General features: G+C 47.5%; 3 protein-coding genes across 3 annotated transcripts in view; 1 reads left to right on the top strand and 2 right to left on the bottom strand.

Moving 5' to 3' along the window:
* LOC135827826 (mucin-2-like) overlaps nt 1–21,943 on the bottom strand; it is a 324,797-nt gene that overhangs the window by 141,147 nt on the left and 161,707 nt on the right. The gene's annotated exons all lie outside the window — the stretch shown is intronic.
* Nucleotides 1,557–8,625, top strand: LOC135827828 (ester hydrolase C11orf54 homolog). Its single transcript, XM_065340256.1, has 9 exons — nt 1,557–1,881; nt 2,817–2,915; nt 3,460–3,539; nt 4,066–4,167; nt 4,499–4,567; nt 5,216–5,302; nt 6,061–6,210; nt 7,089–7,202; nt 8,003–8,625. Exons 1-9 carry the CDS (start codon nt 1,815–1,817, stop codon nt 8,174–8,176), a joined length of 942 nt encoding a protein of 313 aa, XP_065196328.1. The 5' UTR covers nt 1,557–1,814; the 3' UTR covers nt 8,177–8,625.
* Nucleotides 13,303–21,943, bottom strand: part of LOC135827823 (receptor-type tyrosine-protein phosphatase delta-like) — a 362,685-nt gene continuing 354,044 nt past the window's right edge. The window contains exons 39-46 of the mRNA XM_065340252.1: nt 20,820–20,969; nt 19,788–19,887; nt 19,049–19,155; nt 18,025–18,159; nt 17,211–17,342; nt 15,445–15,596; nt 15,000–15,135; nt 13,303–14,448 (exon numbers count right to left, since the gene is read on the bottom strand). Of these exons, the coding sequence (XP_065196324.1) occupies nt 14,365–14,448; nt 15,000–15,135; nt 15,445–15,596; nt 17,211–17,342; nt 18,025–18,159; nt 19,049–19,155; nt 19,788–19,887; nt 20,820–20,969 (996 nt within the window). The 3' untranslated portion in view covers nt 13,303–14,364. The remainder of the gene's footprint in view (nt 14,449–14,999; nt 15,136–15,444; nt 15,597–17,210; nt 17,343–18,024; nt 18,160–19,048; nt 19,156–19,787; nt 19,888–20,819; nt 20,970–21,943) is intronic.

The following is a 21,943-nucleotide window of genomic DNA, read 5'->3' as shown; positions in this document are numbered from 1 at the left end:
GTCCAGTCTTGCAGCTGCCATGGTCAATGCTGCAAAGTGATCATGTGCACGGGATACTGTTAGGCACGTCACTGGTCTGTCATTTTTCTCTCTGTCTCTCTCTCTCTCTCTCTCTCTCTCCATTTCTGTCTCTGTCTGGCTGTGTGTGTCTCTCTCTCTCTCTGTCTCTTTGTCTAGTAGTACCTGTCTGTCTCTATCTCTCCATCTCTGTCTGTCTGTCTCTCTCTCTCTCAAGCTCTACTTGCATCACGAGAATTCGAAATAAACGAACCCTGGTAGACTTGAGAACGAGTCTACACTTGTACAAGCATCACCAGCAGATGCTGTGTCTAAAACACAAGCATACATCTAGGGAGTTGTGCTGGTTATGTGTGGTTCCAGTGTGCGCGCATGGGTGTCTTGTGCATGTGAATGCGTGAATGTGCCAGGCAGCTTTAGGAACCGATTCGCACCAACCATGCTGAGCATGTCATATTATCATCACAAACAGAATTGCATGAACACAGGAGAGACGTACAGATTTGTTTCCCGCTGGGCATTGTGCATAGCATGAATATAGAAGTATTCGTGCTGGTAAATACCAGACTAGCGGGTGATGTGTGGTCACGCATAGGTTGCGCGCAGAACTAAAATTACTGCGCGTGTGTGTTAGGGGTGGGGGTGGAAATGGTTGTGACGGAGACAACAGATTTACTCTTGTAGCAAGGAGCTAGCATACCCTGGGACATTTTATGTTGCCACTTCACACCTTTTCACACACGACAGGTCTAGCTAGGCAAGAGCTAAACGCAAGGAGACCAGCCATGCCAAATTGAAATTACATGTTCGAATTTTCTTGCCTTTTGTTGCTATTTAAAATTTACTGTTGAATGCTTCGCCCTTTGACAAATTCAACCCCATCATGTGTTCCATGTTCGTACCTCCGGGCCGCACGAGGACTAAAAACAATAAAATTGAACATGCATAACTTATTTTAGAGCTATAGAAGGCGATAATAATTTGATGCAACTCAAATTCATTCAGGCTTACCCATATAAAATTATCGCCAACCCCAGGATAATGCAAACCAGCGTAAAGAGAGTTTGCAGCTCCATCCTGTCTGTCACTTTACACACTCGCCCTGATGGTTTGGCGCGATAGCCTCATTTTAATTCCTTACAACCACCGTCAGGATTCAGAAATGCTGCACACTTTTAGACTTTCTTCCTTGTGAAATAGTTGGTCAAGATTTGCTTGACTGAAAGAGGACCACGGAAGTGAACGTGTTTGCAAGACTTTGTTTCAACAGGAAGCATTTGAACTCGAACGAACACGAGTAGAAAAATCCTGTCCGTGCATGCAAACCTCGAGAATGGTTACTTACATGAACACAGCTCGAATGACGATTTTGAGAGGGTATTTCCCTAGTATTTCTCCAATTTCATTGGGTCCGGGCTAGTCTGTTGGAGTTTTGAAACGGAAAACCGAGCCAAACGAGGTTTCAAGCGGCCTTGGAGGCTTTCCAACACACACGAAAAGACATCGAGCTAACAGTAACAAAGCCATGTGAGTGTGAGTGTGAATGCCTACTGTGTAGCTTGCTGTGTGTGGCGTTGGCTCCCCTAGAGACTCCACCCTTCAGCTCTCGTCGACATTGCCCAACTAATTACTTTGCGCCTGTCCACAACTAGCAGCAGTGCACCGTGGACGAAGCTGTCAAAATAAGTTTATTGACTGTGCTAGGTTGTGTGCCTGAGTCTATTCCAGCTTTTAGGATTTGAGGGAGAAAGGAAAGCTGCACCTCTTTCAAGAACACGAGTTAGGATTTGTGCAGAATGGCGTCTGACCTTCCTGTGGAGAAGCAGGCACTGCATGTGCCTGACTTGGCGGAGATGGCGCAAGGTTAGTGTCCTAAAATATCTCCTCATTTTTAGCACGTGACAACACTGTTTGATGGTGGAACAGAAGTACATGTATTTGAAAAGGGGAGGTAACTGGTTAAAGTCACAAGTTGCAGGTCGAACTGCGCAATAACGACCCTCACTACAATATTGTATAGCTGAGACCATGCATTAGCAAGCCGGGAACGCGAACGAGGAACGGGTTTGAGTCCCGCCGTGAGCACGCCAAACTCGCTGGTCACCGTGGTGTTTGACGAGTTCGGAGGCGCCTACTCAGTACTCGTCACGACTGCAACGAGTGGGTTTTAACTCCAGTCCAGTACGTGAAAATTCAACCATGATACCACGAGTGCATAAACAATAGTGTGCAACTCTGCAGCTCGTCTAGTCCACGGTGGAATTCTTCGTTGGCATCCCCGTTGCCAGAGTCCTTAGTTGTCGCCTCGCTGTTTGTTTACAATAGACCGCGTGTACTGTGTTTCAACTAGCCCCTGGCATGTTGGGTTCAGCACTCAACACAATGCAACAACAAGGTCGGAGAAACTATCGTAACATTATCATAGAACACAGTCTGAAACATGGCGGGCCAAGACCACCGCCCGGCAAGAAGTCACACATCTTTATACTGATGCCAGAGACGGTGCATGACGGCTAGAAAGCCAAAAGTTATTACGGGGCCATGCATTTACACGTACACTACAGCCTCTAGCCTGATCTGCTATCCAAACGCAGCTTTGAGCATGGTTGGTTTCTATTTTCACACGAGATCCTCTGAAAAAGTGGATACACTGTTATGCTGTAGTGTGTACGGAACATACCCGGTCTATTTATAGACCATGGTTCATATACCGGTGTGTGTGTGTGTGTGTGTGTGTGTGTGTGTGTGTGTGTGTGTGTGTGTGTGTGTATGTTTGGGCATGTACTTGACGTGTGCAGCTCTTCGAGAAGGCCTGATGCAGACTTTCCAGACGGTCGAGACGGAGGTCGTCGACTGCCCCGACCTCACCGAGAAACCGTGGTCGTTGGCTGCTCCAGGTAATGCCCTGGTGTCCACAGCTACTACAGTCAACTATGCGTATAACGACACTCGGCGGGGCATCAGAAAAGTGTCCTTGTTCGCGAAGTGTCATTATACCCGAAGCCTTATTATATGTATTACAGTTTGATGGGACTTTGCTCTGGGCATGGAAATTCTGTCGTTATTGGCGAATTGTCGTTATATCCGCAGTCGTTATAAGCGAAGTTGACTGTACATGCTGCACCACCACATACACTGTGTATGCATTGTGCCAAGTGTCCGCGCATGTTCAAGTGTCCACGCATACTAAAATGTACACAAAATCAATGGGACTGCTCTGCGAGCTGTCCTCACTCTACAGGTCTGACTGTTCTGCTCTTGTAGTGTAATACAGAGTACACTGTGTTGTATTCGTTTAGTGACTTTGGGCAAAATGCGGAAGCCCTCTCCAACATTAGTCCATTGCTAGATATTGTGGCGTTCGCCCCTCCAACATGGACGCAATATTTCATGAGGACTTTATCAACATTGCTGCTGCTGTTGTGTTGTTGTCTGCTGCAGGAATATGCGGTGATACATGCCTAGCAGACGTCGGCGGTCCGCCCTACCTCATTCCACAGCCCACTCAGGAAAAAATCGGTGTAAGGTCTCGCCTGGAGCCCACTTGTGAATAATACTTATGTGAAAGAGTAAAGTTGCAGTACTTCTAAAGTAAAGTTTACACTTCAATTTTAAAAACTTATCGAAGTCGCTCGTAATGTTTGTACGTGATGCTTTTTTTCATGAAACTATAGTGTAGGTCCCTGAATCCTGATGACGGCAATTTTTTCTTTAGATTTTTCTCTTTTCAACACCCTCAACTGAGTTGAAAGCGTGACGAGTCTAAAGTTTAACGATTTGCAAATATTTCCCCACTTTAATACCGGACACCAATTGTCACGACCCTACCACATAGCACACCCGTCTTATATTGCTCTAGTGCAGAGGAGAGAAGGAATAGGGCACTAGTAACGTTTCATGCGTTAGCGTCGGGCTTTTCTCGTAAAACGCTAAACTTTGTGCCCCGTTATAGATTCAACTCTAATACTGTAGTTTATTGGATTGCTAAGAAAATGTTCCTGCCAACAACTCAGTTCTCTTCCTATTGTGTTTCTATGCTGCTTGTAGCGTTACGACATGGCAGAAATTGCAAGTTTGTGTGGAGTACCTGGTGGTCTGGTGTTTGGTGCTGGTGCTGCCTCCAGTCGTGTCAGAGGAACCAACTGCGAGGTGAGTGTCACCTCTTACTTTGTGTGTGTGTGTGTGTGTGTGTGTGTGTGTGTGTGTGTGTGTGTGTGTGTATGTCTGTATGTCTGTCTGTCTATGCGCATTCTTGTTCCCACGTGCTTGCCTATTCTGTGATAATACTAAAAAGTACATGTGTGCATGTGCAAGTGTACCTACACAAACCTACAAATAAATCATCAACCCATGTGGCGTGACATATGTTTTCTGTGCACCCTGCATGTGTGTGTGTGTCCGCGTGTTTGCACGCATGCATGCATGCATGCATCCGTGTGTGTACGGGCATGCTTGTTTGTGCACATGCATGTCACACTAGATGATGCCGAATAACCTGACGTCAGATCCCGACAAGAAGCTGTCCTACACAGCACGCGTGGGTGAGACAGTAAGTGAACTGTACTGTGCTGTTGCCTTCTTGCTATTCCACTGAGCACATGCGTACTAATAAGTATTGTAGTAATTTGTAGACTCCTGTTATAACGAACACGTAGCCGAAGTTCGTTATAACTTATAACAGAAATACACACACTGTGGGTTCAATCTGGGACATGGCCAACGGTTTGCTATGTCACGAAATTCGCTATATGCGAGTGCGGTTTAAGTGGAGTCGGCTGTACCTGTGAGTTGAAGCAGGGAGCTTCCCCATACAGTTCATATGGTCGCAAGACCGGGACTCTACCAACGGGTTTATGGTTGCAGCCAGGAACAGTGTTTTCCATACAGTGAGTGTGTCCTCCACCTTGTTCTGTACAGTAATGATCATACGTGGTACACTGTAATTTGACTGAGTGGTAACCTAACAAGCAGACTGACATACAGTATACAATGCAGTACTTACTAGGTCTAGTAGACCAAAGGCAAAGAGTCTTGGTGATTGTGGAGTTTGAAGCCATTGTGTACGTGTGTGTGTGTGTGTGTGTTTCTCTGTGTGTGTGTGTGTGTGTGTGTGTGTGTGTGTGTGTGTGTGTGTGTGTGTGTGTGCGCGCACACACTCGTGTGTGTTCGGGCGTGTTGCCGCCATGTCTGTGTGCAGGGTACGGAGTGTGTTCTTGAAGAATACAAAACCAACGAGTTCAGCTTACTGGCCAACTTGTCCATCTCCCGTGGACAACCAGGCAAGGTAAGAATACTCTGCCAACCGATATACAACTACATGTACATGATACATCTACCATTGCCGGGCTAACGCACTCCCTACCGATATACACATACCCGTGCCGGGCTAACACAATCCCTACTGATATACATTATACCCCTGCCGGGCTAACACAATCCCTACTGATATACACTATACCCCTGCCGGGCTAACATAATCCCTACTGATATACATTATACCCTTGCCGGGCTAACACAATCCCTACCAATATACATTATACATATACCCCTGCCGGGCTAACACAATCCCTACCGATATATATACCCCTGCCGGGCTAACACAATCCCTACCGATATACATAATATTACACAAGAGAGATTGAAAGCTTTGTCACAACTCTGAGTTTCACGTATTACTACGAGCATCAGGCAATAATATACAGTCATAATAATAATATTATGTGTGTGTGTGTGTGTGTGTGTGTGTGTGTGTGTGTGTGTGTGTGTGTGTGTGTGTGTGTGTGTGTGTGTGTGTGTACTCTTGCCGGGCTAACGTACACGTCTATTTGCAGACTTTCCACTATGGAGTCAAGTAATTTGCAATGCAGGCCACCACTGACCATGACTATGCCTGTGTTGTCTTGCAATCCTAGCCTTTAAATCGCCCAGTACTCAAGCAAGTAGATTCATCAGGAATTCGCAGTGAAACCATTCGATTTTAGCACACTCTTTTTTGTAGCTGAAAATTGCTCCACCTGTCTTGTGTCACATGTCCATCTGTAGGTGATCCGTGTGACAGTGTCCAACCGCAGCGGTGAGAAGAATTTCGTGACGGCCATGCGCCTGGCACTGGCTGAGCGCTACGGAGACAAGTCGGTTGGCGTCGGCGGAGTGTTTCAGATCGAGAATGGCAGTGCGAAGATGCATATCATGGTTAGTTTGAGGTTTCGGCTACATTGTGATACGAATAGTCAACTTTGCGAATAACGACATTCGGCGAGGCATCCAAAAAGTGTCCTCATCCGCGAAGTGTCCTTATACCCGAAGTCTCATTATATGTATTACAGTTAGATGGGAATTTTTCTCTGGGCATGGAAATTCTGTCGTTATTCGCGAATTGTCGTTATATCCGCAGTCATTATTAGCGAAGTTGACTGTATGTGTGTCTCTGTGTCTGTCTGTGTGGGTATATGTAGCTCACATCAAGAAAGAGCTTAAAATTCTCCAAGCAATGAAACACCAGCTAAGGTGCAGCTAGAAAATCCACCAGATACTTTTCTAGCTGCGCCTTTTAAGCTCTTGATTGACGTGTGTGTGTGTGTGTGGATGTGCGTGTCTGTCTGTCTGTCTGTCTGTGCGTCTGTGGGTCTGTCTGTCTATGCATTTTATTGGGAGGGAAGAAGGCTTAGTTTTATCGCGTGAAATACATGCAATGCCATTCAGTGGGGATTGGGTATACCGTCACTCCTTCAGGAGAGGAACAAACGCTACTGCACTGGTAATCTCAGCAACTCGCTCTTCGGAAAGAACTTCCCGTGAAACGTGGACAACAAAAATTAGGTTGTTGTACTTGTAGTCGTACAATTTTAACGTTGCCTTTAAAACTTGAAGGCTATGTTGTTGTCACACCCTATCTCCACTCTAGCGTCGAAATTACTTGAACTTAGACACTCCAGCTGGCACAGGAGCACAGCGGAAGCTCTCCCCTTTTTCCCGTCATCAGTGCAGACAAAGGAAGAACACGCTTTTCGTGATGTTAGCCTTCTTGTTCTTTTTGTCGTTGGCATCTTTTTTCTTTTCTTTTTTTTCAGCCGGATTTCTCCAGCACTCCTCTCCACTCGGACAAGGATGTAGAAGACTGGCTCATGTTTTACAATGCCAATGCGCCTCTCACCTGCCTATCAACATTTGTCAGTCGTGATCCGGTAAGATATTAGGTAGTCAATATTAAGTAACACCATGTCTCTATGCATGTGCTCTTCCTTCTCTCCTCTGTACTAGAGAATTAAAGGACGGGTATGTCAGGGCAGGGTCGTTTTACGTTGTGCCAGCAAGTCGGAAAATTTGCGAATCGTTAAACTTTAGACTCGCCCCACTTTCAACTCCCACAGTACCCTGAATTTTCTGCTTGTGGCTGCGGCACACCGGAGCTTCCAGTTTGTGTGGCGTTGACTTTAGAAGCAGTATGTTCAGTGCTGGGCCATCCGCTGTCATCGTTAGTATAGAAGCTGTGTGCAGTAAAATCTGTGTTTGCCGGCGCCTATGCCAAGCGGATTCCTGTATCGACCAGACAAATGTTCATGCACCAAGGTGCTGTGAATTGAACGTTCATCCCTGGATCAAGCGGAGTCCTGTCATACCAGGCCAGTGTCGGCTGCACCAAGGCAAGTGCGTCCGGTTAGGCCAGGTTTTACTGTATTTACCGGTATGGGTTTTTATTTTTTTAATTTGTTATGCTGTGGCGGTTGGTCTAGCCTTGCTGTCAGAGCTCCGGGGCCTTGTGGTTGTATCGCTCTGCACATCATTCAAGTGTGTGTGTGTATATATCCGCGCGCGCGCGCGCGCGCGTGTGTGTGTGCATGCGCGTGTGTGTGCATGCGCTCGTGCATGTCTGTGTGTGTGTCTATGTGTGTGCTTGTGCGCATGCATGCGTTTGTGCGTGCACGTCGGACTGGGTATATTTGCATGTTTCCTTCGTGCGGTTCACATTCTTTCTATGCACCAGGGTCTCGACCTTCGCGTAGAGCACACACACTGCTTCAGTCACCATGGCGAAGGCGGCCATTATCATTATGACGTCACACCGGCCGACGTGCGCTACACTGGGTACTTTGTCCCGGCAGAGTATATCTGTAGAGTGGATAGACCGACAGTCACACACACCATCGGACGGGATTGAATCTCCACGCGCGCGAATACTTGTACGGGACAAACTGCCAGATCAGAGGACGTGAAGTCCTATGCTAATTTACTTATTGAAATTTATTTACAGAGACTGTGTGTCTGTCTTGGCTACTTTTTTTTAAGCAAGTGTAACCCATCAAACAGGTAATCATAAGTAGTTGAAATGCCAGCAGAAAATTTAACTGTTGCCAACAGGCATTTGCCATCATATTACTTGTATTCAAAACACGAAGTTGGCCCGGAATTCTTTTTCATATGGTCTGTTCACACTAGATTTATATCACTGTCTTGTCGACGCTGGTCCGTTCGTTACGTTCGCTAGGTAATGTGTTTGCAGTTTAACTTTGCACCACCGTATTGGTTCCTATTTCTACTTCCAGCAACTGCCACAGCAGTACAATCATTGACAGGGAAGTGCAGCCTCATGAATAGAGAGATTAAGAATCTAAGATGCACTTGACTTGAATGCAATCGTAGACAGCGCAGTCAGGTCAGACTCAGGAATCACACAGGTTGTGTATTGGATAATAAGAAGCAAAGAACCCGGATGTGTGCATGTGTATGTGCAAGTGCAAGTGCAACAAATGCGAGAGAAGCGCAAAAAAAGTAGGGATTCCACCCCTACACACGTCCACCCGACGCGTGTAGGGGTGGAATCTGAATCTCTCCATTAGGTCAACGCCCTGCACCAGCCTCGACTGCCTATAGGGACCCAACTGCCTACCGAGTCCTGCACCAGCCTCTAGACTGCCTATAGGGATCCGACTGCCCACTGAGTCCTGCACCAGCCTCTAGATTGTCTACACCCAACTGTCTACTGAGTCCTGTAACAGCCTCTAGACTGTCTATAGGGATCCGACTGTCTACTGAATCCTGTGCCAGCCTCTAGACTGCCTATAGGGACCCGAGTGCCTTCTGGGTCCTGCACCAGACTCTAGACTGCCTATAGGGACCCGACTGTCTACCGAGTCCTGCACCAGCCTCTAGACTGCCTATAGGTATCCGACTGCCTACTGAGTCCTTCACGAGCCTCTAGACTGTCTATAGGGACCCGATTGCCTACTGAGTTCTGCACCAGGGCACATGCCAATGTCGGCAGGCATGGGGCTGGACCAGTGAACAGCCTGCATTTACAGGTCTGGGATCGCACTGTACCAAGCAGGGAATAGTACAACACCAGAATTGTACTACTGTCGTGGACATGGAAATCCAGTCGGATGAACGGGGCCAGCGCCCTCGGCGCGTACGAGAACGTTGCATGCAGTGCACATGTTAATCCGATGCGACCAGCCTGCTGCAGCGCATAAATGAATGCGTGTAGATTTGCGTATGCTTACTCACAGCTGCATGGCGGTATTGGCCAGCGCTCTAGGGCCGCTAGACGTGCAACCGGATTTCCACGACAGTACTAGTACTCCCTGCTACCAAGAGTATAATCCTGGATTGTGAACTCTGGACTGTACCGGCAGCGTGCACCGGTGAGATGCCCAGTGTATGCAGGTCGAGGGCCCTACTCAGCCCTGCACTAGTGCACAGCTCAGTGCATGGACACAGGTCCATGGGCTCAGCAGCACCCTGTGCCAGTGAACAGCAGTCCCCGCACTGGACGCTAACTGGCTCACATCATCAGGAATTTAATCAGAAGGCCTGTTACTTCAAGAGTGCCAGCAACGTGAATCGGTTTAGCCTTGCAACTGGACCAGCGTGATCAAACATACCCATGGACTACAAAGGCAGAAAAGCATGCAATCTTTCCCGGGCAGGTGTGTGCATGTGTTTGATAACGATAAGGAAGGAAAGTTGATGCACTGAGCCCATAAAACATGTACGGAAGGACTGCATTTGCTGCAAGGGAAACCTGGACCGATCGGTGTGTACAAATGCAGCGCGGGGACTGTGGCACGAACCACTCAGCCTCACCGTCCCAGCCCAGTGCGTATCGGCTCTAGGGTTTCAAACCAACCGGGTACACGTGTACCTGGCACAACTCTTGCAACCGGGTCAGTTCCAGGTACATTGAATCTAGTGCGGCGATCGTACTTCGGGGGGTCTTAGGACTCCCCGATTGAGTCCCAACTTGTGCGGTGTTCTTTTTCCAAGCGGTCCAAGTACCGGTCCCTAACCGGGGCGCTGATCTGGCTCTGGAGCAGATGCTGAGGCCCTCTTTAGTCGAGCTTAACTTGTTTGGCCATCGTGCCAGTGTTTCCCTTCCGTATACGCGAAGTGAAGTATGAATCAGGCCTAACCCTCCTCCCCCGTCTTCCCTGCTGACCACGGAAAGACCTGATCCTTCCCGCTGACTGCAAGCCTCCCCCAGGAGACTCCTATATCATTAAATTTGTGAATGTGATCTGGTCCTGTACACCCCAACAGTTGGACCAGACTTACATGTATGTGTAATTACTAATAGTAGTGTGATAGTTCCAAGAAGGTTGACGACAGGGGAGGGACTGGAGCTGTGTAGTTCTAGCCTATCATACAGTGCCACTCAATGGAATCTGATCGAGTCAGTGTCACGCCACGCACTGCAAAAACTGGGATGGTGAACTGGTGCTGGGCGCAAAATTGACTGACAAACTAACTTGACTTACGCGATCGGATTTCATCATCAGTCGAGCGGCACAGTAGGCGACAGGACCATAGCCTTAGTGGGCGTTTGGGTAGGGTTTTTTTTACATATTTTTTTATTATTATTCACAAACCCAACTCGTAAAATAAATAATTATGTGGACAAAAACAAACAGCTACTGAGTAGGGGTTGTACTGGGCAGCAGTGATGGGGAGGTACCAGGGGCTCCACCGACCAAAGGTCTTGGCTTCAACGCCACGAGCACGCACCAGGAAAAAGGAAACAGGCATGTAAAGCAAAGCAGTGCAGACAACCCTGCCCATTCAAATGTACAGTAACCCCCCCCCCCCCCCCCCCCCCCACACACACACCCTTCTGCATGACAGCCGGGCTAGTAGCAGTGGCGACATACTACAGTCGTCGCCAAAAAAATCCGGCCAAAGCTATGCTAAGCTACCGGCATGCTGTGCGGTGCATGGGCCGTATGCAGTACGACTGAGCAGGCTAGGCAAGGGCTAGGCAGAGTGCAGCGCCGACTGCTCAGTGCTGTGCTGGTACTGACTGCGGTAAATGCACGCATACCACCATGAAGAACCGCCGCGCCGGTGAACGCGTACCATACCAGTGACACTGTATTCATGGCATTGGCAGGATTTTTTTGCGACAACTGTAGTAGATCTACTCTTGAGTATCCCCAAAATGGCTATGCCAGGGCCGTAGGACCGTGACCTAGTCTTTAGCCTAGGCCAAGTGGGATTGTTGACCCGGAAATGAGCACTACTAGTATTGACAAAACTGCACTACAATGTTTTGCACCAGTTGAGTGGGTCAACTGTTACTTTTTCGAAATAAGCCGGACCCGGGTGCTGCTACGGGTAGATACGGCCCTGCTAGCTATCATTGATTGGCTCGGCCTTATGCGCACCAACTCACCGTGAACCGCTTCGTCCGCTCTCTACCATGCAGTCACCCGTTCTTCTTCGGAGATATTTGAGGCTTTCGCTCAGGAGTCAGGAGTCAGGAGTCAGGGATCTGTCGTTGACACGCCACCGGAAATAGCAGGGTCGCTACGAGTACGGGTCGTTGTCCTCTTGTCCGCGATGTACAGTACTCATTACCGGCTACGGTGACAGGCCACTTCTTGGCCTTGTTCGGTTGTTGTCCGTCGAAGCCTCGACTCCCATAGCCGCGACTTCGGTGTCAAGAGCTCCACCATCGTCACCCTCACCGTCGGAGCAGAAGTTACAATGCTGCAGCTTGGCTGAGCTGAATGGAACTTACTTCCGTGTCCCTTTTCGCGCATAATTTGAAGTCCAGGACATGAATTCCCCACTACTATACTGCCCTCTACACCGCTTACCGATACAGGTAAGTACACAGTACAGCGACGACTTCGGTCAACGACGCAGCGAACAGCAGCCAGAACACCGAGCTGTTCTGCTTGCAAGCCTAGGCTTGTCGGAACTGACACGAACGTTCTGCGGCCGCCGGCACTGCACTGGGATGATCGATGCCAGGGAGTGCCGCCAAAACTCGGGGGGGGGGGGGGGCACCTCTTTGTGCGAAAAACTGACACAACCGGAATGAGTGTGGGATGGAGGTGCTGACCAGGGAGTCGTACATAATAATTATACGACTCCCTGGTGTTGACCAGGGAGTCGTAAAAGCCCTAGAGTAGAGGCTAGACGGTCTGGCTAGCTGGTGTTGACTGTTGTGGCAGCTAATGAGCCCAACCAGACGCAACTACGAGTTGTAGCGGAGGTGCGAATTCGGTCAAAGGGAGAGGTGAACAGATCGGTTGCACTTTTTAAAACGATTGTAGATCTACACGTTACCATGGTTACTGGAGTGGTGATAGAGATCGATGGGTGCGAAGTCAGAAACCAAGTGAGCTTTTGGAAGGAAACGAGCTTGTCGAGAGTAGTACTGCTTGTGTCTTGGAGTGTTGCTGGTGAACTGTTCGTGCTAGGTTTGCAGACGTGTAGATTTACCATGACTGACATGACTGTGCAGTGCTGGTAGTTCCGCCTGGATTTGCCTGTCGTGTGAATACCCCATAAGACGCGAGACATGCAGCTACAGAGGAGGTGTAGGACAGTATTCAGCTGATGGGTATCAGGGAGTAGTAAAATAAAATGTATTTTACTACACCCTGATGGGTATCCGTACTGAGGTGCGACGTTGGTGGTGTCACTGGTGTGACACTGTGAGGCTAATTAGTTAACCGGACATGAGGTGGGACACTGGGAGTCGAAGAACACAGCACAGACGCTAACTCGAGTCGGTAGACCACTACGAATCTAGCGCCTGAGTTCTTCGACTCCAGCCCCTTGTCCGGTCTGGGTCAACGACATCGAGTCCGTAGACTAGCGTTTTGTAGACTACAGTCGTGTATAGGGAGTCGTTGCTTCTGGGGTGACTCGTCGCTTTCCCGCCCAGCCATACTGTTGCCAGGGTAGTAGGGGTACCTGCGACTGCGTTGCCAGGCTCCACTGCTGCCAGTCCCACAGACACAAACAGTAACTACATCATTGGCCTGATATGAGGCCGAGTGCACTTGGGTGACATACATGACCTTATCATTATTTTCAAACAGAAGAGGAAAGTGTAAAATGAGAAGCTTGCAAATATGAAACTTTGATCAAGTGGTTTAGAGATGAAGAAGCCAGAGCATGAAAGTATCATGGAGACAATCTGCATGCATACATGTATACAGCATAAGACACTCGGCAGCATTACTTCAGCTCTGCTCCGCTGCAGAACGGAGAAACAGCGGCAAAGAAGAAACTTGGTTGAGTGACCAGCGGTATCGATATTGTCGAATTCCTTGCCAAGGTCACCGGTGGTACCAGCAACATGCACATTTTTGAAGAATGAAAATACAGTCATGCACTTTATTGCAAGCAGCAGAAGGAATGAAGGAAATATGCACGTAAACTTAATTAGAGGCATCGGCGCCTGTTCAATTTTATGCACTGATCGATGCCATGTGTGGCACTCAGGCCTGCAGGGGAGAGCGGGAGCTACCTCATGCACCCAGTACTATGCAGAAAAGGGATGCGGTGTAATACGAAACACATGTAAAATGATGGTACTGAAACGGTGGCGGATATTATTATGATGAAAGCAGTGCGGGCACACAACAAAATACTGAACGGTAGGGGGTTTCCCTTGATCGGCCATGCAGCAAATACGGCAATAGCATGATGAAGGGAATGGATCCATAAACCGGGTAAGGAGAGGGATAGTTTCACAGCACCTAAACTTTCTTCTTTCATTCACATTCTAACGTCGGATCAACATGAGCGTGCGTGGTGTATGCATGGCGTATCTTCTTAGCTCAGCCATAAGCTGTAAGTGGTCCATAACCAAAAAATGCGGAGAAACTAAAACAGAAAAAGAAGAAGAGGATGAGGAGGAAATTGAAACGGTCAAAATATTGAGAAAAATGGACGAAGAGAGCATGTACAAGAAGGTGAGAAGGCGAATAAGAAACTGAACAATGGTTGGATCGCTGAGGACGCTGGTAGCATATCGCTACTTGGGTACGGTGAAATCTACGCAGAGAGTACAGAGTGAGTATGGTGAAGTCTACGCATAGAGTAGGCAGTGAGTTAGACCTTGAAGTTATCATAGCCGTTGTCTTCAAGGCTAGAAAGATAGCCAGCAACAGCTGAATGGATGAACCGATACTGATCCTGGGGTCAAATACAAGAGCAGTGTGGACAGGAACAAGAGCAGCAGCAACAGCAGCAGCAGATGCAGCAGCAACACCAGTACAAGTTCATCGACGGCGTGGACAACATCAGCAGCCACGGTACCCGTAGCCAACACTACACAACATCAAGAAATGCAGTCCAGCATAATGAGTGTAACGTCCACGACTGGGGCTTTGTCAGCTTCTACATCTATGTGTTACATGATGTGGCCATATTGGCTCCACGGTCTGCACGTCATCATCACTTTCTACATAAACTTAGCCAGATGACAAAGAGATGATCATGATCACTTCCTACACAAACTAAGTCAGAATTGATCACACATGAGAACGAGTCATGCAGCAACTATCCGCGACTGCAACAAGATGATAAACAGTCAGAAAGTGCGATAATAGGGGACAAAAGCTTATTACTGGCTCAGCACGGTATCCGAGTTAAAACAAAGATGATCATGATCACTTTCTACACAAATACTCGTAATTAGAGTCATATTAGAAAAAAGATGTCACACCACTCTACAACCCACTAACCTCGGTGCAAACCATGTGCGGCCGCTGGGTTCTCATCGATTTGACTGTTTGGAAGACGTCGACCACATTCTCCAGCTTCATGCGCTCCAGGCTGCGATACAGGGCGATGAAGGCACCGCTGCGGCCACAGCCATCGCTGCAGGACACACATCACACATCTGTCTAGTGCATACCGGACCATCTCTATCTACAGGCTGAAACAGTTGTACCCATGTTATAACTGCCAACCGTTGCAAACCTGAGGTGGGGACAGTGACATACCTAGGTATGAAAATGTATACAAATGTAGCCGCAAGGCATGTGACTAATGCACTTTTGGGTGCCTATTACCACCCTCGATATCCGGACTGTCCATGCTAAATCGGGATGGGCGGCAGGTATGCCATATGCAGTACTCAACACAGATCGGCCATGTTGAAACATGTGACCATGACAACCTACTCACCTGCACTGCACAATGATCTTCTTGTTTCCAGTCTGCTGTTGGTTCTTGAGAAGGCGCTCGATGAGCTGCAGCACTGATCCAGGTGACGGCGGACATTTTTGCTCTTCCCAAGTCCGGTAGTGGAACAGGGTGATGGTGCGTACATTGTCCTCCTACGCACCGTCACACAGCAATAATTATGCCACATGTAAATAATTATAATGAGTGATTGAAGTGAAGAAATTATTAACCGTTATTATTACGCACACACTCATGGCCAAGGCCAATCAAGGAGGAGGTGAGGGCGATTATAGCCAGCCATGGCAAATACTTATGATGGTGCGCACATTGTCCTCCTACGAACAGTCACACAGCAATTAGGCCACATGTAAAAAAATAAAATTATATGAGTGATCCAAGTGAATACGTATATGTTATCGCATGGTTGCGAGGGCCTTATGGCATATTATTGCCCCGAGAGGTTAGCCCAAGGGCCGTAGGCCCGAGGGCTAACCTCGAGGGGCAATAATATGCCATAAGGCCCGCAGCAACCATGCGATAACAAATTTATCACATGGCCCACAGAGCAGACCATTGGGCTGCTGTTGAAACTAGCCCAAATGGCAACACATTATGACCACAATGTATATTGATGTGCTATCATTATCAAAACAGGAAAAATGAAGATATTTCTCCTACACCCTAACAAAAAGTCTGCTACAGGCCATCAGAGAGTATACAGTACTGAAAGACGGAGACAGAAAAAAAGTGCCGGCACCGCATCGTCATAGCAATAGACATGGCAACCACAATAAAATACAGCAGAATCATAATTTCAGTTGAAAATTTAAGAGTGCTACCACAAAGAGTTTCTTCATGTTTACATGTGTATCAGGAAGTTGTCAAATACAGTACTGCAACAAGTGCAAGTATTTGACGACTCCCTGGTGTGTAATTCTGAGGACAATTTTTCTTCTTTTTTTCATCTCCACATAGCTGTATTTTTCATTGCAAAACATCATGTCCTGAATTGTTGTGTTTGTTGTTCAAGCAAAGGGGAAGGCAGAGGACAGATGGGCCTGGTAAGAGTTTTGCGTGGCACACGAAGACCACACACAGGCAGTGACTTCGCGAGGATCTGAAAACGCACGACGCTGAGTTGAATTTGTGTTATTTCAAATAATTGTTTGTGATCACAGTACCACATCGAGCAGAACTGAATCTTATCCACAAGCTTACCGACGGTCAGGCTGCCAACATGACTGAACAAAATTAATGATCCCTGCAAGCACCACACGGCAGACGTCCGAGGCCATGTCCATTGCCGGGATGTCCATCTCCAAAAAGAATTCCATCTTCGTCTCAATGCTACACTGCGACTCGTCGTAGAGTCGTACAGTCGACAGAGTCGACTAGTCGTCGTAATCACGCGATCACTGAAATAAACTATTTTTTTGCGGGCAAATAAACTATTTTTTTGCGGGCAATATCGCATATTATTGCCCGCGGCGCGAAAGGTGCTGATTCGCTGGAGTACGGGCAACAATCACGTGCCATGTGATAAATACTTATTATGATGGTGTATACTTTGTCCTCGTGGGAACAGTCACACAGCAATTAGGTCACACGTAAATATCTGAATGATCCAAGTACAGAAATGTGAGAGAATAGCAGAAAGGCGTGCTCCGCATTACAAGTCCGTGCTAATAAAGCTGTAAATCCATGTGGCCAAAAAGGTTAAATCGCCCCCATCAGGTGTGAGCAGATGCCATCCGAGTGTCTCTCACCTTTTGCTTCGTATTGGTCACACTCAGTTTGATGATGCTGTAGTCGTCGTACTTCTCCTCGGACTCCACACTGGTCTCGAAGTGTCCATATGTGGCGGAGCCTGATTCGGGCCAGTAGCGGGCGCACATCTCCTGCACACACAGAAAGTCGGCAGGCATGCACGTGTATTACCAGTCTCTGATCTGAAGACATGCACACCCGTACATGTTTAGATAATGCCTTTAGTTACAAAACATAACGTGCTGTGAATGAAAATGGTGAACTCCAAAGGTGCCATTACAGGTGGAACACTAACTATGGCTTTAGTTGCATAAAGTGCTGTGAATGAAATGGTGAACTCCAAAGGTGCCATTACAGGTGGAATACCAAATCTCAACGGACTCAGTCGAATTGATTTTTCCGCATCCGAAGCATTTCCACCATCCTCGAGTTAAGCGTCAATGTACCGATGCAGCGCCAAAAGCGATGAGAGGTGAGTTGATCGGACCGACTACAAAGTGGCCGGAGACTGAAAGTTCCATTCACAACACTCTTATCTTAGGGCATGCGTTCCCAATTGACTGTGTGCCGCAGCATGGTTTGCAAATCCTTCCACTGCCAAGCAGGACTTTAGGATTGAACCTAAAGTGCTGGCAACTGAAATCCGACACCTGGGGTGGTGCACTCACACTGTAAGACCTAGTTACTAGTACGCTACGAAATAGAGACGGCTAGAATCGGTGCTGCACTCGAGCACGGAAATCAGTGGTCGGAATTCACTTGCCCGGCACCACTGTAGTATATATGTAATCGTATCGGTCCGAGTATACACACCTTGTCATGTTCCATCAGCTGTGTCAGGTTGACAATGCTGTGTGTGAAGTTCTCCCAGGCCATTGCCCAGAACTCGACGACAGTGCTGGTGAGTGGTCCCTGCGTAGCTATGAACACACCCTTGTTGTGTAGACCCTGCACAAGGCACACGCACACACCAGTAGGCAAGAGTCGTTCATTACCCATGCACAAACACATGTCATGCGTTGAAACATTCAATGATTCTTAGCACACGGAGAGACGAAGCCAGTTGAACATCTGATGAGGCCTTTCGTACCATTGCTTCTCAAATCAATAGACGGTGATAATGTGGTGAAGCACAACGAAAGGCCTCGTCAGATTTACAACTGGCTTCGTCTCCTTCTGTGCTAATATGTTTCCCTTCGACTAAGTCTTCTTTCAAAATCATTTCATGATTCCTAAACTATTCAGTCAACCACATCCCGCATACACTTGCAAACATTCATTCATACTCGTATTTGATCAGCCATGCCTCAGAGTCTCATACTCTTGCTTGATTCCATACTTTCATACCCCCCTCTATACTCCATGCCTACTTATGCAGGCGTGGGTTGGAACTCCCACGTCTGACGCCATGTCAAGTCTTGATTAGCATCGGAGAAGAATGATGAGAACCCAAGCAGCAGCCTTTAGATAGTCAACCTAGTACTCTAATTTCAGAAATTTTCGGTGCTCAATATTTTCGGTATGAGGGCAACAGGCTAGGTTAGGTAAACAGAAATTTTCGGTACAGAGAAGCAGTTCCCTATTGGATTATGTGTGTTAGTGTTTGTTCGGTGTATTGAAATTTTAGGTGTGAAACAGACGCACCGAAAGTACCGAAAATAAAAGTACACCGAAAATTTGTGAAATTACAGTATTCTGGTGCTAATGTACAGGTGTGGCAGTGAGAGTGAAGTGTGCAAGGTGAGACGCATGTAAATGTGAACATAACGCAAATGAGTCAAGGTGTAGGCAACTTGTAAGCACGATACGTTACACTAGCACCATGCACTCTTCTTACATCAACATAGCTGGCATTGACGTAGACAGGACCAGGTGGTACTGCGTCCTCAGGCTGGTTCTCAGCCAGGTCACTAGCTCCAACAATCACCACACGAGATGAATCGACTGCAGAACAAGTAACAACAACAATCACAACAACGGCAATGCCAACGACAACAACGTCGGCAACAACCACAACAACCACAACAACCACAACAACGACAACAACAAATGCGGCAGCGACAATGACAGGAGCAGCCACAGCAACAACAACACACACGATACACAGTGCATATGCAAGAAAAGAACACACACAAATGCACATCCACACACTGTACTGCAGCACAAATTTATTATGGGTGTAATACGCAAATGCGTGTAATATGCTAGGTTCGCCCTGGTTTCTGAGGCTACCTGCACTCAAAGACCATGACATCACCCTGGTTTCAGGGACCACCTGCACTCAAAGACCATGACATCACCCTGGTTTCAGGGAACACCTGCACTCAAAGACCATGACATCACCCTGGTTTCAGGGAACACCTGCACTCAAAGACCATGACATCACCCTGGTTTCAGGGAACACCTGCACTCAAAGACCATGACATCACCCTGGTTTCAGGGAACACCTGCACTCAAAGACCATGACATCACCCTGGTTTCAGGGAACACCTGCACTCAAAGACCATGACAGGTCAGTACCATGGGCAGTCACCCTGACACCGGGGGCATCACTTGCACTAAGTTAGCAGACTTACGTGGAAGTCTGTTCATGTCTCTGTTCCTTGATCGGTTCTCCTCGCGCATGCCTGCAGCACAGTTCTCCGGTGATGCATGGGGACTAATACTGGCCAATGTCTGCGGCATGGGAGGACACAGTGAAATAGTAGGACTATCAGCTTCTGTTGAGACTGCATGACATGTTAGCTCCAGGAGAATGCCAAGCCCCCCCCCCCCCATGTACAGACCTACTGTGTTCAAACACTATGTTATTGCTGCCATTGTATCCCAGAAGTCGGGGCAAGAAGACCGGGGATTCTATCAGGCCGATTGATGGCAACCGAGGTACCACATTCTCCACAGCCAGAGCCTGTTCAGCTTATTAGCGAACCCTGTTGGAGGCATTTCAGTTTGTATTCCTTTTGTACCTGACATGAGGCTGAACTCCCTTATTATAGGCACTCCTCTCTGCCCAGTACCCATCTGACCCCTCTGACTGAGATGCGAATGGACTTTCAACACAATACAGCACCGATAGTCATAGTTTGCGGGAATTGAAACCGGAAAAGTCGGAAACATGACTGCCACCACCAGAGCTTAAAACAGGGACCCTCTCCGAGGCTTTTGGCCAGTTAATGCTCTATCATTAACTTACATCGTGCGATTAAAATATTGATCTCGGCATGAAAAAGATTTTACTTGCATACCGGTACAAATAATATTATTGTATATTTCATTGCAGGGAAATCCCCAGTAGTTGCAGATAGTGCCTGGTCCCAAACGTGCCCAGAAAAGGAGCCTTCAACTTACTGCATGCAATATCAGTGTATGTTGGCTGATAGAAGCTTGCCCACACAATCATACACCACAACTCTATAAGCTGCAGGATCAATTTGGCACAATGTTCCATGAAGACAGTGATGCTCTGATCCGGAGGAAAGCCTGATGCCCCATATGCAGCTGTGTAAATCAGCTACCTGAGCCAGCTACCTGAATTATCTACTTAAATCAAGTACTTAATGTTAGTGCTGTACACCATACAGTGCATGCATGGGTCTTGTTGTACTCACGGATAAAAGCTGTGCAGCCATGGTCTCCTGCTTGCCGTCTTCCTGCTTGCCGAGACGTTTGATGCGAATGCGCAGGTCCTGTGGTTGGATTGCTGTTGAACCGCACAGGATCTCCTCAAGTACAGCATCGTGAATGAACATGTATTGGCTCTGCATGATTACGAAACAGCAAACATGAACTGACTCTGCGTGGTTGAGAAAGAGAAAAAAGTGTACGGATTCTGTGTATGGTTGAGAAGCAGAAAATGCAAATTGAACTGATTCTGTAAGGCTAGGAAATAGCGAACATCATCATGGTACTGGCTCTGTATGGTTGAGAAAGAGAGAACTGTTCCAATACGAAATTCCTCGGATAGGACGTGTTTTCCCATTGTGCCATTGGACACAAAATAATATTTTTGAGGGATTCTAGATTCTTCTCTTGTTGTTTTACCTTGAACGGAGAGTATCAGCATGCTGCACGGTCGAGATATACCGTATTTTACCGGTTGTAAGTCAACCCCAGTTATAGGTCGACCCTCGTATCCGGAGGTCTTAATTCTGCGTTTTAAAGCTTTCACCCAACGAAGCACTACTAACCACTCCCTTCTACTAACACAACAACAAATCATGTAAACATTCCTTAGTGGAGGGTATAACGTCCCAATCCTTGAAAAAGGCCAATAAACTGGCAAAAAATGTGTACATATGGTGCACCCGTGCATGCAGTGCAGGTCGTGTTTTATAAGATACTGATAGTTCCCGGTTATAAGTCGAATCCCGGTTGTAAGTTGACCCCCACCCTTTCTTCTCTATTTTTAGTCGTAAAAGGTCGACTTACAACCGGAAAAATACGGTACACTCTATCCGAGATCAAGTGACACTCACAGTGTGTGTGTGTGGGGGGGGGGGGGGGTGTGCTGGTGATGGGAAGCTGGATTGGGTAGGGGTATGCGTACATGCATCTCACAATGACTGCCAAAAGCACATGTCAAAGATATGCATGCATCTTGTATGCGTCCATCATTCAATTCATCATGCCGCTCAGAATCATTCTAAACCGGGTTCAGACCACTTCACATCAAAAGCAGTATTCTTCTACTCTTGATGTTCATCTGCCCTTGATGCAGTATTCATCTTCCCAT

The sequence above is a fragment of the Sycon ciliatum genome, chromosome 12 (genome assembly GCF_964019385.1).
Source record: "Sycon ciliatum chromosome 12, ocSycCili1.1, whole genome shotgun sequence".
In the NCBI taxonomy this organism is placed as follows: domain Eukaryota; kingdom Metazoa; phylum Porifera; class Calcarea; order Leucosolenida; family Sycettidae; genus Sycon; species Sycon ciliatum.
Note: the sequence above shows the minus strand (reverse complement) of the source record. Positions and strands in the feature narration are given on the sequence as shown.